The sequence below is a fragment of the Fusarium falciforme genome, chromosome 10 (assembly GCF_026873545.1).
Source record: "Fusarium falciforme chromosome 10, complete sequence".
NCBI lineage: Eukaryota > Fungi > Ascomycota > Sordariomycetes > Hypocreales > Nectriaceae > Fusarium > Fusarium falciforme.
In genome coordinates, this window is record NC_070553.1 from 2,958,274 (window position 1) to 2,978,371 (window position 20,098).

The 20,098-nt window shown below is 53.5% G+C and overlaps 7 protein-coding genes across 7 annotated transcripts; 4 read left to right on the forward strand and 3 right to left on the reverse strand.

Moving 5' to 3' along the window:
* Positions 1-108: 108 nt before the first annotated feature.
* NCS54_01279000 (Hypothetical protein) lies at positions 109-1,766 on the reverse strand (the record flags this gene model as incomplete). Its single annotated transcript, XM_053158012.1, has 2 exons — positions 109-1,504; positions 1,567-1,766. 2 exons carry the CDS (start codon positions 1,764-1,766, stop codon positions 109-111), a joined length of 1,596 nt encoding a protein of 531 aa, XP_053013987.1.
* A 627-nt stretch (positions 1,767-2,393) lies between these two features.
* Positions 2,394-3,496, forward strand: NCS54_01279100 (Hypothetical protein; the record flags this gene model as incomplete). Its single annotated transcript, XM_053158013.1, has 2 exons — positions 2,394-3,325; positions 3,379-3,496. 2 exons carry the CDS (start codon positions 2,394-2,396, stop codon positions 3,494-3,496), a joined length of 1,050 nt encoding a protein of 349 aa, XP_053013988.1.
* Positions 3,497-4,707: 1,211 nt separating this feature from the next.
* NCS54_01279200 (Beta-xylanase) lies at positions 4,708-6,577 on the forward strand (the record flags this gene model as incomplete). Its single annotated transcript, XM_053158014.1, has 3 exons — positions 4,708-5,035; positions 5,088-5,313; positions 5,359-6,577. The coding sequence occupies 3 exons, from the start codon at positions 4,708-4,710 to the stop codon at positions 6,575-6,577; spliced, it is 1,773 nt and encodes a 590-aa protein (XP_053013989.1).
* A 1,370-nt stretch (positions 6,578-7,947) lies between these two features.
* Positions 7,948-9,691, forward strand: NCS54_01279300 (Lipase-3 domain-containing protein; the record flags this gene model as incomplete). Its single annotated transcript, XM_053158015.1, has 2 exons — positions 7,948-8,669; positions 8,716-9,691. The coding sequence occupies 2 exons, from the start codon at positions 7,948-7,950 to the stop codon at positions 9,689-9,691; spliced, it is 1,698 nt and encodes a 565-aa protein (XP_053013990.1).
* Positions 9,692-10,299: 608 nt separating this feature from the next.
* Positions 10,300-12,584, reverse strand: NCS54_01279400 (Zn(2)-C6 fungal-type domain-containing protein; the record flags this gene model as incomplete). Its single annotated transcript, XM_053158016.1, has 2 exons — positions 10,300-11,313; positions 11,364-12,584. The coding sequence occupies 2 exons, from the start codon at positions 12,582-12,584 to the stop codon at positions 10,300-10,302; spliced, it is 2,235 nt and encodes a 744-aa protein (XP_053013991.1).
* A 2,680-nt stretch (positions 12,585-15,264) lies between these two features.
* NCS54_01279500 (Hypothetical protein) lies at positions 15,265-16,381 on the reverse strand (the record flags this gene model as incomplete). Its single annotated transcript, XM_053158017.1, has 3 exons — positions 15,265-15,854; positions 15,905-16,153; positions 16,204-16,381. The coding sequence occupies 3 exons, from the start codon at positions 16,379-16,381 to the stop codon at positions 15,265-15,267; spliced, it is 1,017 nt and encodes a 338-aa protein (XP_053013992.1).
* A 660-nt stretch (positions 16,382-17,041) lies between these two features.
* Positions 17,042-19,906, forward strand: NCS54_01279600 (Glyco-transf-28 domain-containing protein; the record flags this gene model as incomplete). Its single annotated transcript, XM_053158018.1, has 7 exons — positions 17,042-17,189; positions 17,237-17,963; positions 18,014-18,171; positions 18,217-18,580; positions 18,628-18,978; positions 19,028-19,632; positions 19,686-19,906. 7 exons carry the CDS (start codon positions 17,042-17,044, stop codon positions 19,904-19,906), a joined length of 2,574 nt encoding a protein of 857 aa, XP_053013993.1.
* Positions 19,907-20,098: the final 192 nt, after the last annotated feature.

The window sequence follows — 20,098 nt, forward strand, 5'->3', positions numbered from 1 at the left end:
CGCTTTGTGCTGATTATTAGGGCCATTGTTACTTGACCCACTCACGCTGCCATGATCCACCCTTCCTAGGGATGTTGCCATATACCAGACCTTGCCGCCGCCCAACCCCTATACCTCATGTACGGGGACATCATCAACGTACTCCTCTAACCTCTTATATGTATCCTGTCGAATCTGGGCAGCCTCCTCTTTACATCCCTGCTGCCGAAGCAAATCCTCCAACCGCCACAGCTCATGAATCGTCTGAGGTCCAATCCGACTCTGCCCATACTCGCGCATAGCAACGATACTGCGCATCCTATCCGTCGCAATCGTCGGATCAAACCCCATCTCCAGGTCGATATCAACGAGCACCTTCATGACGTATGCGATGATCCGGGCGTGGAAGCGTGGCAGCTGAGGAGGGTGTTGTTGAGGCATAGACGGCTCTGGGTCCGCTTCGATGTCGCTCAATGGAGTGAGGGTATTCTTTCTCTCTAGAATTCGGCTTTTTAACATTCCGGAGAGGATTCGGATCTTCATCTTTGTCTCTGAAAAGGGCATTGTGCTTCGATGTTGTATAGCTGATACGCTGGTGTGCTTGAGCATCTCGTACTCCTTGGGCGGTTCTTTCCCATACCCGTCATTGGCTAAGAGGTCAGGGTGAATACGGGCTATCATATCCTCTGCAATGGCATAGTCCATCGGGACCTTGTTTTCCAGGAGGGCGAACCATCTGTCGGCATCCTCCAACTTATTCTGGGGGAGACGGACCATGTCCGAGTCCCATACCAGGCGGTAGTAGAGGATCAAGAGGCGAGTGTCAAAGTTGTTAAAGATCATGTTTGCGTTTAGTGACCAGGCTTGATGTAGCACCGATGCTTGAGGGGGGAGTGAGTCTTTGTGCCAGCCTTGAAGGAGCATGCGCAGGCCGTGCAACATCTGCATGAGGGGGTGTCCTGGCTCGAAGCGGTCCCTTGCTAGGTTGTTAAGATGAAGTAGTAGAATCCCGAAAAGTTGCGTCTGGCCATAGAGTGCCATGTAGTATAGAATCTCCAAGATGTTCCAGATGAACAAGGGTCCTTCAACCTGCAGCATGGCCTCTATCTGGAGAAATGCCTTGCGCGTTAGACGTCCCGCCAGTTCGCCTTTGCCCCTCTTCAGCAGTTCAACAATGATCCTAAAGGCAAAGCTCAGACTTTCCGGGTCGTATCGCCTCGCCGACACCATCTCGGTAGGAGAAGCTGGGGGGCTGGGCGGGCATGGGTAGCCATGGTCTCCTGGCGAGTCAAAGAATGAGGAGCCCCAGTTCTGTATACTTGCCAAGAACTCCAGGTTTGCGAGATCTGAAGCGCCTAGCTTGAGACATGCGGGTAGAGTGACTTGCACTGTACTCTTGGGGACGGCCTTGATGACTTGGGTATGAGTGACGACCGGGTCGCGACTTTGTGACTTCTTGGTGCCAGCACGTGGTTTATTCTTTGAGAAGCCCCATTTCGTGAACCGCTTCTTGTACATTTGAAGCCTAGATGTAAGTTAGGTCCTGTTCATGCCGAGGGCGAAACCACCCAGGCTGGGAAGTCACACGTTGCCTTGAAGTTGTACTCCGTCTCCATCGTCTCCATCACATGGCGCAGTTTCCTGCGCTCATGCACGTACAAACGCTCGATATGCACATAAACAGCATCCCACTCCTTGTCGCTGTGATGTATCGGCAGGTCAATCTTCCCGACCGCGGGTTTCTCTACCCCTGGGCGCGGAGCCAACGAGGCGAGGTGTGAAGACATGGCGAGAGATGCAAAGGGAACTTTTCCCACGACGGTGAATGGACGAGAGGGGGGGTTTATGAAGCCCGACTCTGCCGCATTGAAGGAGCCGACTGATGTTCAAGGGACGTCAGCGCCGCGTGGAGTATGTATAGTACAAATCCTTGGCTACCAATATTTACCATCTGGAACGATTTGACAATACGCGATTGGTCTGATATGGCAGGGATCCGAAGAAGGATGGACGCTATGCTATCCTGACCAATGAGTGGACTTGAAAAAGTTCGGAATGATCGACAGAGGCGCTAAGCGATCATGTACTCTACTTGATCGGGATCGTGCAGAGTGGCGTTTTGGAGGAGGCATTGGTTATCAAGCATCATGAATGCAAGCTCCGAGCAAAAAAGTTCCTCGAAACGGGTTCGGATGGTTTGAAAGGTATTTCCGTCGCATTGAAAGCGACGGCTTGAATATGTAATGCCGTGTCCGTGAAAATTGACTATATAAATCATACAGCAGTTGCCAGGCTGTTGTTGGTGATCAAGCCATACTCGCAACACCTTCCACCAGCTCATGTTATACACCAATCGTATTCATTCATCTTTATATATTTTACTTCCTATATAGCCCCATTAACACTCACAAATCATGTCGGCCAACTTGAAAGACAGGGCAGCCTGGGAGGCCGGCTTCCCTGGTTTGTTCTGGAAGCAAGTCTTCCACCGCGTCCCCAAGATCCCCTCTCACATCGACCTCCAAGGCGAAACCGCCATAGTCACCGGCTCAAGTCAAGGCCTGGGTCTCGAATGCGCGCGGCAGCTCCTGCAACTCGGACTAAACGAGCTGATCCTCGCCGTGCGGTCTCAGTCGAGAGGCGACGAGGCCGCGAAGCAGTTGCAGGCCAAGTTCCCAGACGCTACTATCAGGGTTTGGATTCTTGACATGGAGTCTTATGCTTCTGTGAGGCAGTTTGCTTCTAGGTGCGAGACCTTGAAGAGGCTTGATGTTGTCATCCTGAACGCTGGGTGCGGCAAGGCATCATACCAGCGCTGTGGTGGGGACAAGGGTCGTGAGGTGACGCTTCAGGTCAACTTCCTGGCGACAATGCTTCTGACTATCCTTCTGGTCCCCATTTTGAGGGAGAAGAACAGCGTCATCACTGGAGGGAAAAAATTTGCCTCCACGCCTGGCCGCCTAACCATTGTAGGCTCAGACATGGCTCTGTGGGTGAAGATGGAGGAAACTTCTGGAAGTCTCCTGGACGTGCTAGACGCTGAAGAGGGCTTTGACGGATTTGAGCAATACGGCAAGACGAAACTCTTGCTACCCATGTTTATATCGAAGCTCGCAGAGATCGTTTCCGCAGACGACGTCATCATCAACGTCGTCAATCCCAGCTCAACCAGAGGTACAGCACTCATGCGCGAGTCCAAAGGCCAATACGCAGCCCAGGCTTTTGTATTTATCACTGGGATTATATTCGGTAGGAATATTGTCGACGGGACGAGGCAGTATCTGCATTCTGCGCTGGTGCTGGGCAAGGAGAGCCATGGGTCTTTTGGCGACTGGGTGATTCGACCGTAAGTTGAGAGTCTTTTGGAGACTGCGATGACTGCTAACGCAAATATGATAGGTATCCGCCGATCATGTATACCGAGCCCGGTCAGAGGATGACGGAGAAGCTGTGGAAGGAGACGCTCGAGGAGCTGGAGATTGGCGACATTGAGAGGGCAGTCGCAGGAAAGAAGTGAGGTGTGGGCTTTCGATCAAGGTGCATGATCTGATACTTGGACGGAATTCGATCGACGATACGTGTGGAGTGAAGACGAGTTCAAGGTTGAACAGGTCGTTATTAGGACATTCTTTCAGTACACCACTACGGGAGGATGGGCGTTTGCAAGATGCAAGAACAAGGGGTTTTTTTTTTATTATATCCACTATCTCTCATCTTAATATCTCTCTTTCATTTCAATAATTGGTCCTCATTAAAAGCAAGCCTTGCAGTTTTCGGCATTGGTCCCTCCGGTCTTCCATATCAGTCAATCAAACCGAGAGCCCCATCAACACCTTTCATCTCTTCTCGGATATCATCTAGAAAATACCGAACCTACCAAGACCGCTCTAGCGCCTCGCATCTGAAACGCGGAAGGGGAGACGATCGACGCTTGCTGGACTCCCGATTCGCGATGCGACCCAAGAGTTGAGTTTCACGATTGCAGAGAGGCTCGTATATGAGCTTTTCATTGCTACCTGCTTTATACGACAGAAGTTGATTATAAGCGCGGCAATAGAGACTTGATTGTTAACCGCCCAACGCAATCAGAGCATGTTCCCCATCTGGGGTGATAAGAGAACCCCTCAAATTCGCATTCAACTCCTCATCATTCGTCAAGCATTCCGTTAATTCTCACAAGTTAGTCGACAATCAGGGGTCGACGGTAGCGAACTGCAGGGGGGCAAACGAACTGACGTTGCCGACAACCCGGTTCTCCAAAGAACCAAGGAATTTGGCCCGACTAACAGAAAAGCTGGGACGATCGTCAAAAGCTTCTCTTGTATTTTTCTTCTCAAATCGTCTCATCTCGCTCGTCTGCCTTTCCTCTTCTGTGATAGCCCCCCGAGGCGACACCCCCTGTCGCGACCTGAGACAGGGCGGAGATGCCAGGACTGTGCGCCCATCGGAGGAATCTTGGACGGTTGACGGATTCGAGTTTTGCCGTCTGGGAGAATAGGGATCTGGTGCCGTACTTGCGTATACCGTGGGATGATCAATAATGGCCATCTCTCGATTGATCGGGCATCCCTTGCTGTGGTGGGTGTATTTGAAGGACAAAAGCCCGGACTTTCAAGATGGGATGAACTTGCCATTGACCTGTACGTGTGTGTCGTTCTTTGTTTTTGCCATTCTTTCTTTCTTATTCTTGTTTAATTCACTCGCTCATTAAACAATACAATACAAACCATGTACAAGACCGCCCTCCTTGGTCTCCTGGCCTCGAGCCCCGTCTCGGCCCAGCTCAACAGCCTGGCGCAGGCCGCCGGACTCCAGTACTTTGGCACCACCGTCGACAACGGATACCTCAGCGACGAGGCTTACAAGGCCCTCGCCGACGACACCGAAGAGTTTGGCCAGCTCGTCCCCGAGAACGGTCAGAAGTGGGACTCGACGGAGCCGGCCAACGGCAAGTTTTCCTACGAAAAGGCCGACGTCGTTCCGGACCTTGCCAAGAAAAACGGACAGGTTCTGCGATGCCATGCTTTGACTTGGCACAGCCAGCTTCCCAGCTGGGGTAAGGTTTATTGAATCCTGGAAGCTGAGTGGTGCTGACTTTTGTTTTGTAGTGTCGGGTGGTAGCTTCTCGAAGGAGGAACTTACAACCATCATCGAGGCCCACATCTCCAACGTTGTTGATCACTACAAGGGCGACTGCTATGCTTGGGACGTGGTTAACGAGGCCATTGGTGACGATGGTAACTGGCGGGATAGCGTCTTCTACCAGACTCTCGGCACTGACTACCTTGCCATCTCGTTCAACGCCGCCCGCAAGGCGGATCCCGATGCTAAGCTGTAAGTTGTGCCATTGCCAGTGCTGTTCAACCTCTAACTCTTCAGGTACTACAACGACTACAACCTCGAGGGCAACGGTGCCAAGACAGAGCGCGCTCTTGAGCTCGTCAAGATCGTCCAAGACGCCGGTGCTCCCATCGACGGTGTCGGCTTCCAAGGCCACCTCATCGTCGGTCAGACCCCCTCTCGCGCTAACCTCGCCACTGTTCTCAAGCGCTTCACTACCCTCAACGTCGAGGTCGCCTACACTGAGCTCGACATCCGCCACGCCTCTATCCCCGCCTCTGAGTCCGCTCTCAAGACCCAGGGTGACGACTTTGCCAACGTCGTCGGATCCTGCCTTGACGTCGAGGGTTGTGTGGGTGTGACCATCTGGGGAGTTTCTGACAAGTACAGCTGGGTGCCCAATACCTTCAGCGGTGCTGGTGAGGCTCTCATCTATAACGACCAGTACGAGAAGAAGCCCGCCTGGACTAGCATTTCCAGCCTGCTCGCCGCCGCTGCGACTGGCTCCAGCGGCAAGGCCTCCAGCTTCGAGGCTAGCAGCGTTGTTGCCACTGCTGATGCTACCAGCGTCGCTCCCGTTGTCGAGACTACTGCCCCGGCCACGACTCTCGAGACCCGAACCAAGCCCGCCGTCTCTATCTCTGAAGCCGCCCCTGCCACTGAGCCCACCAGCCTCATTGTGACTCCATTCCTTAACAACACTGCCACTCAGACCACGCTCGAGATCCGAACTTCTGCTGCTGCCCCCATCGCCTCTGAAGTCGGTGACGACGAAGACTACGAGGGTGACGAAGACTGTGAGGAGGAGGGCGAGGGAGAGGACGAGGACGAAGACTCCCAAGATGACGAGGATTGCGAGGATGAGGAGGAGCAGCCTGAGCCCTTCCCTACCTACGCCGTCCCTGGCAACAGCACCACGCCCATCAACGGCACTGTGCCCTACAACAGTCAAGCCCCAGTCTCCGAGGCCGCTGCCGCCTCCGTGACCGAGGCCCCCGCCGAGCCCACTGTCCGCGTCCCCATCATCCGTCACAGCAGCTCCGCCTACAACTACCCCTGGAACACCCAGCCCGCCGCCTCCGGCCCTGCCGTCCCAGCCCCGACCGGCACGGCTCCCTCCGCTCCCATCGGCACCGGCACCACCGAGCTGGTCAAGCACTACTACCAGTGCGGCGGCCGCAATTGGGACGGACCTACCCAGTGCGAGGCTCCTTATGTCTGCGAGGAGCACAACGAGTGGTACCACCAGTGCGTGTAATGCTGGGATCGGATCTGGGGTGATGGAGTAAACTTACATTATGACTTGTAAATATTTGGCACGTTTATAGTTCTAGACTTTCTTCCCGGCTTGATGCGGGAACATGTAGATACGCGTAATTGAGGACAGGTCCTGAAATATCATTCGATGCCCCGTGATTGACTGTGACCTCAAGCTCGAGCAGTATTCCAAGATCTTGTCTGTCCCCATCAAGGTAGGAAGCCATGTGCTGCTGCCTATTGTTGCTTGCACGTTCATTCGTTATTGATAGCTTCAATTGTGAGTGCAGAATATTGAAGACCTTTGGGCTGTGTCAAAAAGGTTCCTATTTGGGAAATAACCGTTGAGAGAGCTGAGTAATCCAGCGGCCCACGTGCATGGCCCAAAAAAAATAAAACCAAGAAGACAAAAACACAAACAACTCTGGTGATATCTGGCAAAAAACAAGACCCGACTTGAGCCTGATTCGCAACAGGAAAAAAACAAATCTCGACGTGGGCCTGATTCGAACAGACGCTCCCGAAGGAAGTAGATTTCGAGTCTACCGCGTTAACCACTCCGCCACCACGCCTAGGGTTGTTGTTGAGGTCGTAGCCGAAAGTTTAGCTTATGTCCATGATCCTGGAGGGCTCGGGATGTAATCCTGCAACAGGTTGGCCGAGTGAGCAGTGGCATCATGATGAGCGTCATGCACAGTCAACAATGTCTCAGTCTGCAAAGGCTCACTCGATAAGCCTTGATCAACAATGGCCTCCACAAAGCCATTGAACCTCGTTAGCCATGCACCCATCCTTCTGCAGAGCTCTCTTCCTTTGCATACCCGGCTTAGAAGCTGCAGTCCCAGCTGAAGACTGAACCAATCCTGCCCCTGTGCAGTCATCGTTTCCCCTCTCCTCCCCTGGGCGAACCCAACCACCTCGTGGCTCGTCATGCATCTGATTGGCTTGTTACTCGCTGGGATTGCGGCGAATCACGGGCGCTGGAGGCGGTGGTGTGAGCAGAGCCACTGAGCCTTGGAGAGAGCCTATAGACGTGACAGAATAACGCGGACATCCCTCATCCTGTTTTACCAGGGTTTATGGGCGTGTGTTTTTGACGCCGTCTAACCCCCTGTCGAACTTGATCGGCAGGCTTGTTCTGAGCAAGCGTTGTTGCTAAGAATATCCTATTGGCGATTGATGGGCATTTTGAAGGCATCCATCCTCTTTCGGCAGAGCGTGTGTGGGTGTCATGTGCGATTTGTTTATCGCCTTCTTTCAAGCCTTGTTTCTTTTTCTCCTCCTTCTTTTCCGCTCTCTGTGTGATGTTTTTTTTTTGTATTTCCATCTCCAGCTTGAAATGACATTGGATGAACTTATCCAGCCTTCGCCATGGGCTGGTTCGTCAAGACAAACAAGATGAAGAAGAAGAACAAGAGCAGCAGTAGCTCATCCAAGAACAAGAAGCAGAAGAAGCCGTGTATGCTTGATCCTCCAAACGTCTACGGACCTCCTCAGCAGCAACCTCAACTTCTTCTTCCGCCTCCTCCGAGTTACCCTTACTCTCACGGCTATGCAAGTCAATCGCAACCTCAATTCAGACCTGCCGGTCACCTCCCGGCTCCTCCAGCCTGGAACGGGTATCAGCCTGTTATTGTGAATCAGCATTATTACCTTGGGAGTCAGCAGCAACCTCAACAACAACAGGTTCATCATCATACTTCTCTTTCGAGACTCACGGGGTCCATGGTCAACCTCGCCAAGGATGTCGTTCCTTTTACTCAGCTCTACGATGATGGCATGTCGGCTTGGCATGGATGCGCTCAGACAACTAATGCCGTTTATGCCGATGTTTACAGTCGGTTCAACAATGTCATGACGCTTATTGATCATGAGAAGCTCTGTGGTAACGAGTGTGATCTCTTCAGCTGGCATTCTTCTCCTCCTCCTCCTCAACAACAATCTCAGGACAAGGCGTTTGGTAAATCTAGCAAACGCACAAAGCACAAGGGCAAGGCACTTATTGCAACTTCCGTGGTTTCCGGCAACTACTTTTCCAAAGTCGAACTCTACGCAAACTCGAAACTCCCAGCAGATCTCCCCCCTCTAGCCCTGTACGTCACTCTTCTACTTGTAAGAAAATCCATCCTGACTTTATAGCTACCTCCCAACATGGCAACTCCTCTGCCTCGCCGCCGAGTACTCTCAACGCGTCTACGAAAAGCCTCGGGGCAGCGAACTCGACGCCCACGTATCGTCAGACTGGCTCTCTGGCACAAAAGCCATGTGCATCAAGTCCAAGCCAATGGACCACATGAGTACCATCGTATTCGCGATCCGGGGCACGGCAACATTCATGGACTGGGCCGTCAACCTCAAAACCGCCCCTTCAAGCCCCGCCGGCTTCCTCGACGACCCAGGGAACCTGTGCCACGCGGGGTTCCTCTCGGTGGCTCGGAGCATGATCCGGCCCGTCGCCGCGCGGCTGCGGCAGCTCCTGAGGGAAGACCCTCGGCGGTCGAGCTATAACCTTATGCTGACGGGCCACTCTGCCGGCGGAGCTGTGGCGGCGCTCCTCTACTCCCACATGCTGGCCGAGACGGCCGAGGCCGAGAGCGAGCTCAACGCCCTATCCAATTGCTTCAAAAAGATCCACTGCGTCACCTTTGGTGCACCGCCCGTGAGCCTCCTCCCGCTGGCCAAGCCCGATCGTCCAAACCTCCGCAACAGCGTCTTTCTCAGCTTCATCAACGAGGGTGATCCAGTCGTTCGTGCCGACAAGGCCTATGTCAGGAGTCTTTTAGAACTGCTCGCTTCACCACCACCAAAGAAACCAAAGTCGAGCTCCAAATCTCGAAAGAGTCACTCTCGTCCACCACCTCCGGTTTGGAATGTTCCCCCTTGCACTCTCAGCAACGCCGGCCGGCTCGTCGTTCTGCGTACGGGGGATCCTCGAGCCAAACCCAAGGATCGAAAGACAGTAAGAGAACGTATCGATGAAGGCGTCGTCGCCGTCACATGTCTCGAGGAACAACTGAGAGACGTCATCTGGGGAGACCCCGTCTGCCATCTTATGAGCTTATATGCCGAAAGGATCGAGGTGTTGGCCGTCAGGTCTATCAAGGGGAGGGGATAGGTTAATGTTACGAAAAGGACCGAGTCTAGTCGGCCCAACTTTATGATAATGATACCATACCACATACACCAGCACTCAGATACCAAGTCAGAATCATTACACAGTCGTGGCGTACAGTCAGTTCAATTCAAAACATGATTAAACTAAGTTAGCTTCTACTCTTCGGCATCTATCAAGCCTCTTCGGTCGGACCTTTCTTTGCCTTTCACATAGTTCCCATTCCTGGTATATCATTCCCAGTACTCCCGTCCGTACTCCCGTCCTCGTTCCCAAGACCTTTTACTTCTGGTGAGCACGGGCACATTTCTTCCTTTCCTTCCTTACACGGCGCCAACAGACATCAACAAAACAAGACACCAAGAATAACCAACAGCACAAAACGCCAAGACACCGATCCGATGTTGGACCACCTTGGCCATCAGAAACAGACCAGCCTCCGAACCAGCAAACAAAGGGAATTGGAGCATATCAAATACATACAGTCGACAGCAAGAAAACTCATCTTGAGGACCAACTAAACATGTGCGCTGACAAAGAAAAGAGAAGGGAGGGGAAGCAGCAGTGAGTCAGACGATCAAGTCGAGCTGCTGAAGATGACTTGACCATCCCTACAGCCCGCCAAAGTCGATCTCGTTGGCCATCACTCCCATCGATGCTTGGCCCTGCCCAGCCATCGAGGCTTGACGTTGCCGTGACATCGACGCTTGGCTCTGGCCTGTCATGGGCGCTTGGCTCTGCATCTGGTAACTGCCTGCTGTTTCTGGTGTTTGTTGCAGGTCGTACATGGACTGAGCATTCAGGCTCTGGTTGCGGATGCCCCGTGACGCCATGTTGTCCATTTGAGGCTGACACATCCCATCTCCCTGCATCGACATCTGCTGTTGTTGGTTTGGCATGTAGTTCATCGAGTTGGGAGGTGTTCCGTCGCCCATCGGACTCATGACCATATCAGATACATTGAAATTGGTCAAGTTGTGGGGATATTCCATCCCAGGTGAGACAACACTAGGCGGGGTCACAAATGAGGAACTCATATTGTTGTCCTGTTGCGATCCTGGGGGTGTTCCATGACCACCATTCGAGTTGGCCAGTGAATCGGGCGTAGTGATCTGGTTCTGGTAGATCGCCATCGATGCTTGTGCCTTGGAATCAGGTGTGTTGGATTGGTCCTGGAACAGTGACATCTGGCCCATAGAGTCAGGTGTCTCCATCTGGCCTTGGTACATGGCCATTGGAGGCTTGCAATCCCTCTCGACTTGGGCCTGGAACATTGGCAGTGGAAGCTGCCCCAGAGCATCAGCCGCGCCCGACTGACCCTGGTACATGGCCATCGGAGGCTGTGCCATGCCAGCATTGCCGAAGCCGTCGAAGATGTCAATGTTGGCCATTTGACAGTTCTCTGGTGCGTTGGGGAGGATCGGGTTGGTGAGACGGGGAAGAACCTCAACCACCTTGGTGAGCAGCAGAGGCAGGTAGTGCCAGTGGCTGTGTCTCAACATCCCCAGGATTTGCAGCAGCTGCTGGAGATGATCATGAGGGCCAACACTATAAGGATGGCGAATGTGTGGTTGACGATAGAGAACATCGTTCAGAAGATGGCATGCTTGGAGAAGACTCTCAATCTGTTTATTCGTTAGCCAGGCTCAACCATCACACCATGTCTTGCACTTACGCATCCACTACCCACGACATCCATTCCCTTGATACTGGGGAGACCAGAGGCAATGGTCATGAGCAGGTCTCGACGAGAGGGGGCCATATATTCCTCGTTACCGTCGGGCCCATTGTTGGGAGTGAGCTGCCAAATGAGGTTTTGGAGCCACTGTTGATTTGTTCCCATATCAGCCAGGCTTGTATCCTGACAGGAAAACGCGATGGCCGCTTCTTGAAGTTGCTTCTGAAGCCCTGTGATCTGGGCCGCGGAGAACTGGCTCTGCACCTTCTTCCAGGTTGCCAAACAAGCGTTGTCGAATGGCTGAAAGAGCTTTGCGCGAATGGCAAAGGTGTTGACATCGAACATCCTGGGGTTTCCCGTCTCGTCACCCACACCAGGAAGGCGAATCGAGGACTGGAGAGTTTGAGGTCGATTACGCTGGATAGCGTACGACCTCTCCGTCATGAGCACGAGCCAGTAAAGATGGCGTCTTCGTGTGGCATCTTCCCGCTCAAGGGACGAGTAGAAGTCCTCCTTGTGCATGCCGGCCATGTGCATCATGGTACTGGTCTCACGCAGATAAAACCAGGCCTTGTCGTGGTTGTCCAGGGCAAAGTGGCAAGCAAAGATGAGGTAGTTGGTGACAAGAACGTAGTGGGTGATGGAGTCTTGGTAGTCGTTGGCTTTCCGGACCCGGATGCACTCGTCGAGAAGGAGCTGGCTTGCAGCGATGTTGGCGCCAGGGTGCAGCTCGAGGTTGAATGAGTCGTTGACGGGCAGCGCAGTTCCAGGCTGGAGCATGACAAATGCGCAGAGAGCGCTCAACAGGCAATACACATCACGGCCCTGTTCCATAACCGTCATGTGCTCCTCGAGCGCACGTCTGTCGAGAATGGGCATCTGTCCGTAAACGTTGTCAAAGAAGTATCGGAGGCAGTCCTTCATGAACTCGTTGGATAGTAGGCCAGTCGACGGTTCGGGACCGTAATTCTGGGGTGTGACGGGCGCGCCAGTCAGTCTCTGATGGACCTTGGCGGCCAGGCTGGTTTGTCGCTGAGTCTCTCTCAGCTCGCTGATGACTTTCGCACGAGAGCCCTTGGGCCCCTTCTTCTGAGGAATCGCATTGTAGGTGCACAATAGCTGAGAACCAGAGCAGTTTCGGCATGGGTTAGCGCCATTACATCTGACCTTGCGACGATGGCAAGCATCGCAGGCGCGCTTGACGACTGGCTGAGGCATGGTGATCGGTGCCTGATTATCACCAACCGCGGAAAGTAAGTTTGAGTTGGCGGAGGAGCGCCCAGGCGGACGGACGCGGTGTCAAGAATGTTCCAGGAATCTGGGATTTGCCAGAACGAGTTCGCGTCAACCCAAAGTCCGGGGATTTGCGGGGGGTTGATAAGTGTCCTTCGGGTTCGATGGTGTATCGGAAGTGATGGAAGTTCGAGGCGGGGGTTGGTTCGATAGGATTTGCTGAAGATGCAGGTTATTCGGCCCTTTCGCCTTGAACCATAATGCGGGGGATCATGGGTTGGCCAGCAAGCGCGAGAGAAGTCGTGGCGGTCGGGTCGAGCACGCAGGTGGCTGTGGTCAGTTGTTCTATTCGTAAGAATTCGAAGCGTAAAAAGAATATGGCGAGAGTTGGTTGGGGATGTTTTGTCTGGAGGTGAGAGAAGAGAGTGGATGTGGAAGGATTAGAATCAGGACGGGACAGGATGGGCAGACGAGAAGATGAGGTGAGAGATGGAGACTGAAAGAGAAGGAGATTTCGAGGAAGGGCCCAGGGCCAAGCCAACTGCAAGGCGAGACCGGGGGTGGGAACGAGGAAGGAACCCAGAGAGACGGGAGAGAGTGACGACGGGATGGGACGAGGGAGGCATGGACGAGAATGTACCTCTCCACTAGGAATGGGTGGTGGGAGACTTGAACCGTCACTTTTCACTCGTACCACCCGTCCCAGAAACGAGACAGCAGACCAAGGAAGGTACAACCAGCGGACGGGCGAGACATCCCAAAGGGGGAAGGGGCGCTGGAGAAATTAGCAGCCAACAGACAGTGCCAAAGCGGAAAGGAAGGAAGGCAGGCTACGGCTGGCTAGAGGCTACAGGGGGCTAAGAGGGAGCCAGGGTCCCCAGAGCGAAGCACAAACGAGGCGCACTGGGGGCGGGCCCGTGTGTCCCGACCGTCCGTCAGAAGTGGTGTGCTCGGATATGACACTGTGTACAAGCTCCTGGCTGTCCAGTGAGAGTCCAGAGCTGGGGAACTTTTGGATTCCGTCGGTGGCGCAAGGGAATCATCACCGCCACACAGCACAGTGCAGAGCCCTCCTGTAAGGTCGCACCCGAGCATCACAGTGCAATTTTGGGCCTTTTGGCACAGACTCTGGACGCGTGGTTCAGAAACGAAACCGCCAGTCAAAGCCACCGTCAAGCACCAGAATGAATGAGATTTTTTAGTCTCTTGTCTAAGCTGTTTTGTAATCTCAGGGCCCCAGAGACTCAGATTTCTAGTGGACTTTTCTCAGACATTTATTATCAATATCCAACATCGCTCAGGCCGTCCGGCGTTCCCCGGGCGCCGTGTCTAAAGTTTCTACAGCGGAGAGGTGTTCTCTCACACACTCACACACACACACATCTTGTTGGCATGATTTTAACTTTCTCTTGCTTTCCCAACCGCACCGTGTCTGATATCTACGTAATCAATTTGTGCCTTCTCTCGCTGGCTCGTCTTGGCATCTCTCTCGTTTCTTTTCTGTCATTTTCTTGTTCGTCGCTAGTTCCACTTGACTCGCGTATCGTGGTGCTTGCCCGTCAGCCTCGGCTCGGCAACGGTTACCCAGCCGATCGCTTTCGGGGGGGGAGATGGCTCCTATTGGCTTCATATTGTCGCCTTGCCTTGTATAAACCTCGAGAATTGCATTCCAAATCATGCAGTTCTGAGAATACCTTCATTATTAAACCTCACAACGGTTTCTGTTGAGCTAGAAGATTGCACCTTGCAGCTTCGAGAATCTACTATCCAGGCAGCTTTCCATCTCCTCACTCCTGACTTGCGCCACCTCAACAACATCATCTAGATGCCGTCTCTGACCTGCTCTCGTGGTCATCCGAGACGTCGGATTACTCATGCGAAAGATGCTGATACTATTCCGCCTCTCTGGAATCTCTTGCCGTCCCTTAGCCCCCCCATGTCTCAGAAATGCCGTCCCTGGGCCCCTCAGAAGCCCACCATCTCCCCACGTTTCCCAAGGCATGCAAGAGATCATCCGAAACATTCAGCTGTCAGTCAGTAGCTATCAAATAGCTTAGGCCTGCCATATCATGTTTTGTCCCGAGCCGTCGTGAAACATGTCGTCTCAACCCAGCTTGCTCGCCTCGCTCAAGCCTCACTGTCCTGTAGCCGAGATGAAGGTCCCATCAAGACTGTCTCTCACCTGCTGCCCACGAGCGGCAGGGCATACCATTGCCTTTGATGCGGTTGCGGAACCGCATTGTTGGGTTGTCGATACGGGTTCCTGGGACCGATCGTCGTCGGTTTTTGCTCGAAAGTCTGGTTTAATGTTTCTCATTGACTTGATCGATCTCGATGCAGTTTCCAGTTCCTCACCATGAGTCTCCACGCAAATCTCCTTAACGCCGGGTTTGCATTAATCATACGGAAAAGAAGCAACCATCTCAGACACGATGGGCTATGCTATGACACCTGCCTTGCTCGCTTGTAAATGAAAGACTATCAGCAGGACAGTCTGATCCCTAGTTATTGATTCCTCATAAAGTCCAAGTTTCGCTTCCCCCACTAAATCTGATAGCTCGTCCATCCCGCTTTGACGCGACCAGCTCTACCAGCCCTTGGAGAGCACCCCGTCGTGGGTCCGGCACTTTCTCATTCCCTTAGCACACGCTAGCCCCGTTACCCCTTATTGGTAGTATTCGCCCCTGTGATGCGAAGCCTTCGACTTGGAGTGAGAGTGCGAGTGCCCCGAGTGCGAGTGGGAGCGAGAGTGAGAACGCGAATGAGTCCGTGAGTGAGGTCGCGAGTGAGAGTGGCGTCTGGGTCGCTGGCCTTCATACGGCTGGCTCTCCATCACATACTCTTCGGAACTAGCGATCCGCTTCGCATCCATGGCCTTGTTGATGACCCTGCTAGGATGGAACCAGTTGAGAAGCCAAGCTGCGAGGGCCATGAGGAGAGCATCAAAGATGTAGATCCAAAACTCCTTGGACTGGAGTTCGCTGTCCTTGCCCATGACATATTCAGCAACGCGAAACACGGATCGCACGAGAATGAGGAAGCTGGTCGCGTAGAGGACATAGAGGAGCTTCTTCCAGGGCGTCGTGATCTCGAGGGACTTTTGGGTGGGCTGTCGGCGGATTCGAAGGTGGAAGACGAGGGTGACGACCATGAAGAAGCCGAAGAAGAGGATCTGAATGCCCAGACCTCCGACGATGATGTTTTCGCCTCTCTTGACGGCGTCCTTGTCCTTGGCCGTTGCGAGCATGCCGCCGCCTAGTCCGCGTTAGCATTTTTTGGAGTTTTGTCTTGTAATCACAACGTACCTCCGCCTTGGGCAAAGAAGGACAAGACGTCGCCAGTGACAAACACCCCTGTCAACCATCGGGTGCTAATCATGGAAAGATCTCCAGCATCGAGAAGGTTGATGAGGCGGCCGAGGATCATGTAGATGGACGCCGCATACAGCGCCGGTCCCAGCAGAAGCAGGATGGACTGGATGATGTACGGGTTCTTGGTAAAATCGGGGGCCTCGTTCGCCGATAGAGCACGTCCAACATAGCCAACTGTCTCGACTACAAGGTTATTAGCAGATATCTTCCGGAGAGTACGCGTCGCAACCTACATAGACATCCGATCAAGAACGGAATAAAGTACCATGTCCGGCTGCGGAGGAGCTGCCACGTGTGGAGAATCGCTGCGAGACCAAAAACGACAATGAAGATGACGGCCGCGGGCATCGACGGGTTGTAGTTGTAAAAGACATACCCCTCGGAGGCGTCTGAGCTGCTATCGCCAGCCATGATGGGCGACTAGATGTTGACGTTCTCGTGTCCCAGGTCGTCTGTTTTGCAGGCTCCGGATGTTGGTGTTTACGAACACGAGGAACTTGTCGGGGAGTTTGGGACAAGAAAACCCGAGGAATCGAGGTCTTGGCTAGAATATATATCCATCTTTACGTGGAAACGTATTTATGCTGACGTTGTGCTCCTATTTCGACATGAACGTATTCAATGTTCGATGCATCTCTATACGCGGATAGATACTGCGGACGGCGATCCGCTAAAAAGTAGCCTGCAAATCCAAAATTTGGTGGAGTTTCAACTCTCCACAACACGGTCAGTATACGCGTATATCGCACCTCAACCACCAACCGGACACGCCATGAAGCCGCAAATAGAGCAAGCTAGGATCACGACTCGCCCATCAGCCCTATGCACTTTCGATACGCGCACCCGCGGCAGTTGGGCCGAGCATGACGTCGCGCGTTGTTGCCCCTGACATGAAAGCCGTGCTCTTGTCCGAATGCGCGGAACAAAGATGGCGATGGAATGGATGCGGTGTGTGGGCTAGCTTTGGAGCTTGCTTTAATACAAGCTTAATGCTTTCCCCAGCTATGGTCTTCTTCAAGCGCCCCAATCTTCTTTGTTCTTTTCCAAGCTCGATAGCCTAACTCAAGATCCATGGCGTATTTCAAGGGATCCCATGACAGCACGGGGGTGCCAGTATCTCCGTATAGCGACCTACCAGAAGCCGTCATTCCTGAAGATAATCTTCCTTCCTACGAGGCTGCGATCGGGAATAATCTACAGCAAACGACTTCGGTAACCAGTACGTTGCTGAACTTGACCTGACATTACCCCGCTAATACTCGATAGACGATGGTCGAATCGATGTCGATGTCAACTCGCGCTTCTGCCGTGCCCTTTCCCGCTTCATCCCCGACTTCAAGGCGCCTCTCCCAATCGAAGAGGAGGCTGGATCCCCGGAATACTCCCAGTTTCCCGAGGAGAAAGGAGCGTCGTCGATATTTCACCAATTCCCCATCAAGCTCAACATCGTCATCCAAGTCGTCGGGAGCCGCGGCGATGTCCAACCCTTTGTCGCCCTCGGCTGCGAGCTCCAGAAGCATGGCCACCGAGTGCGTCTAGCCACGCACAATGTCTTTGACAAGTTTGTTCGCGACGCTGGGCTTGAGTTCTATCCGATCGGCGGCAATCCCTCGGAATTGATGGCGTACATGGTCAAGAACCCCGGCTTGATACCCAGCTTGAAGAGTCTCCGCGGCGGAGATATCCAGAAGAAGCGTGTAATGGTGGCCGAGATGCTAGACGGTTGCTGGCAGTCATGTCTTCAGCCAGACCCTATCAGTGGGCGTCCATTTGTTGCCGACGCCATCATAGCGAACCCTCCTAGCTTCGCCCACGTCCACTGCGCGCAGGCGATGAGCATCCCTGTCCATTTGATGTTCACCATGCCCTGGACCAGCACGAGGAGCTTTTCGCATCCCCTAGCGAATCTCAAGTTTGGGGGCAAGGCGGTTATGGACCAGGAGACAGCCAACTATGTCTCCTACAGCGTGGTGGAGTGGCTGACCTGGCAGGGGTAAGTGTTTGGAAGCTTTTGGTTGCATGGATACTGACTGACATGGTTAGTTTGGGTGATGTTATCAATGATTGGCGCAAGACGATTGATCTCGAACCTGTACCCTTGTCTGAGGGTCCTTTGCTTGCTGAGACGCTCAAGATCCCTTTCACATATTGCTGGTCGCCAGCGTTGGTTGGAAAGCCAGCAGACTGGCCATCTTATATCGGTATGTTAATTGATCAATTTTAACTAACAAGACTGACGAGGTCAGATGTTTGCGGCTTCTTTTTCAGAGAACCCCCCAACTATACACCTCCTCCCGACCTCGCAGACTTCTTGGCTCAAGGCCCTCGTCCCATCTACATCGGCTTCGGCAGTATTGTCATTGATGATCCTGAGCGTATGACCCAGATTCTCGTCGAGGCTGTGCATAGGACAGGTGTACGAGCCATCATTTCTCGAGGATGGAGTAATCTCGGCGGCACAGAAGAGAAGGATATCTTTTTCTTGGGAGATTGTCCTCACGAGTGGCTCTTTACACAAGTGTCTGCCGTCTTTCACCATGGTGGCGCGGGGACAACGGCCTGTGGTCTTCTCAACGGTCGACCAACGACTATTGTTCCCTTCTTTGGAGAGTTGGTATCACCTACCCCAAGTACAGTCCCTCGCTAACGCCCTGCAGCCAGCCATTCTGGGGCGAGATGGTCGCAGCATCAGGGGCAGGACCCCTCCCAATCCCCCAGAAGCAGCTCAACGTGGACAACCTCGCCGAGGCCATCCAGTTCTGTCTCACGCCAGAGGCTGCTTCAGCCGCTGCCGAGATCTCGCACCGCATGAGTAGAGAGAACGGCGTCGTCACTGCGGTGCGATCGTTCCATGCCAACCTACCTTTGGAGAACCTGCAGTGTGACATCCTGCACAATCAGCCTGCTGTGTGGGTGTTTAAGCGAGGAGGCAAGCAGGTTAGGTTGTCCAAGGCAGCGGCTGGTGTCCTGTTTCAGCATCTCAAGGTTGACCACAAGAAGCTAACTATGTACGTTGCCTGACAGCGTGAACCATGAGCCCCTGGCTGACAGTTGCAGAAACGAGACCAAGACTATCAGGATCATCAACCGGCGATGGGATCCCTTGACCGGGACCGTCTCATCTATGCTCGGTACATCAACGGATATGGCCAAGGCCACAACTGGCATTGTCATGAAGCCTATCCAAGCATATCAAGAACGCCAAAGGACCCTTCAGGTCAACGAGGCCCCCTCTGAACCCACCAGCCCTCATCTCTCACCGACTCCGTCGCAACAAGGCACCCTCTCCAGACCACACACGTCACACGGCGGTAGCAGCGGATGGAGCACAGCCGGCGCAGTCGCCTCGGCGTCAGCGTCAGGAGTCGGCGGGTTCTTCAAGTCCTACGGCCGGGGCTTCTACGTCGACCTGCCGCTCGCCGTCACGGAAGGGTTCCGCGCCGTTCCCAAGCTCTACGGCGAAAAGGTGCCCGAGAACGAGCCGGTCCACGACTGGCAGTCGGGTGCGCGTGTGGGTGGCGTCAACTTTGTCCGGGGAATCTCTGAGGGCTTTGCCGATTTGTTTGTGCAGCCTTACAAGGGGGGCAGGGATGGTGGTGCACTTGGCGCTGCCAAAGGTGTAGGCAAGGGTGTGGTTGGTATGGCGAGCAAGACAGCTTCAGGTGCGTATCTCTATGCTCGTGTCTATGTTTTGCGAGACTAACAGTTTTGGCAGCAACTCTTGGAGTCGTGGCATATCCTGGTCACGGCATTTACCAAAGTCTTCGGACGCTTGTGCACTCTGGAGCACGAAAGGCGATCAAGCTCGCTCGACGACAAGAGGGCGAGTATCTTACGAACACTCAACAGCTCGACGTGCCCTTGATTCTAAGCGAGTTTGGAAGACTCTGTCAGAAAGAGTCGAGACAAGAGATACCAGATCCTATTGAGAAGTAGAGGAAGCCAACCGTTGACATCCCCGCTCTCACGACCACGATATAGACTTTGTTTGCTTAGAGATACCTACAAGTTATAGATAGATCGCAATACCCCATTGCTGTTGCCTCTGGCCTTGCACAACTATCGCTTCCTCAAACCCGCCCCGTCATTGTCACCGATCCTTGTCCTCCTGTACTGTAGAGAAAGCAT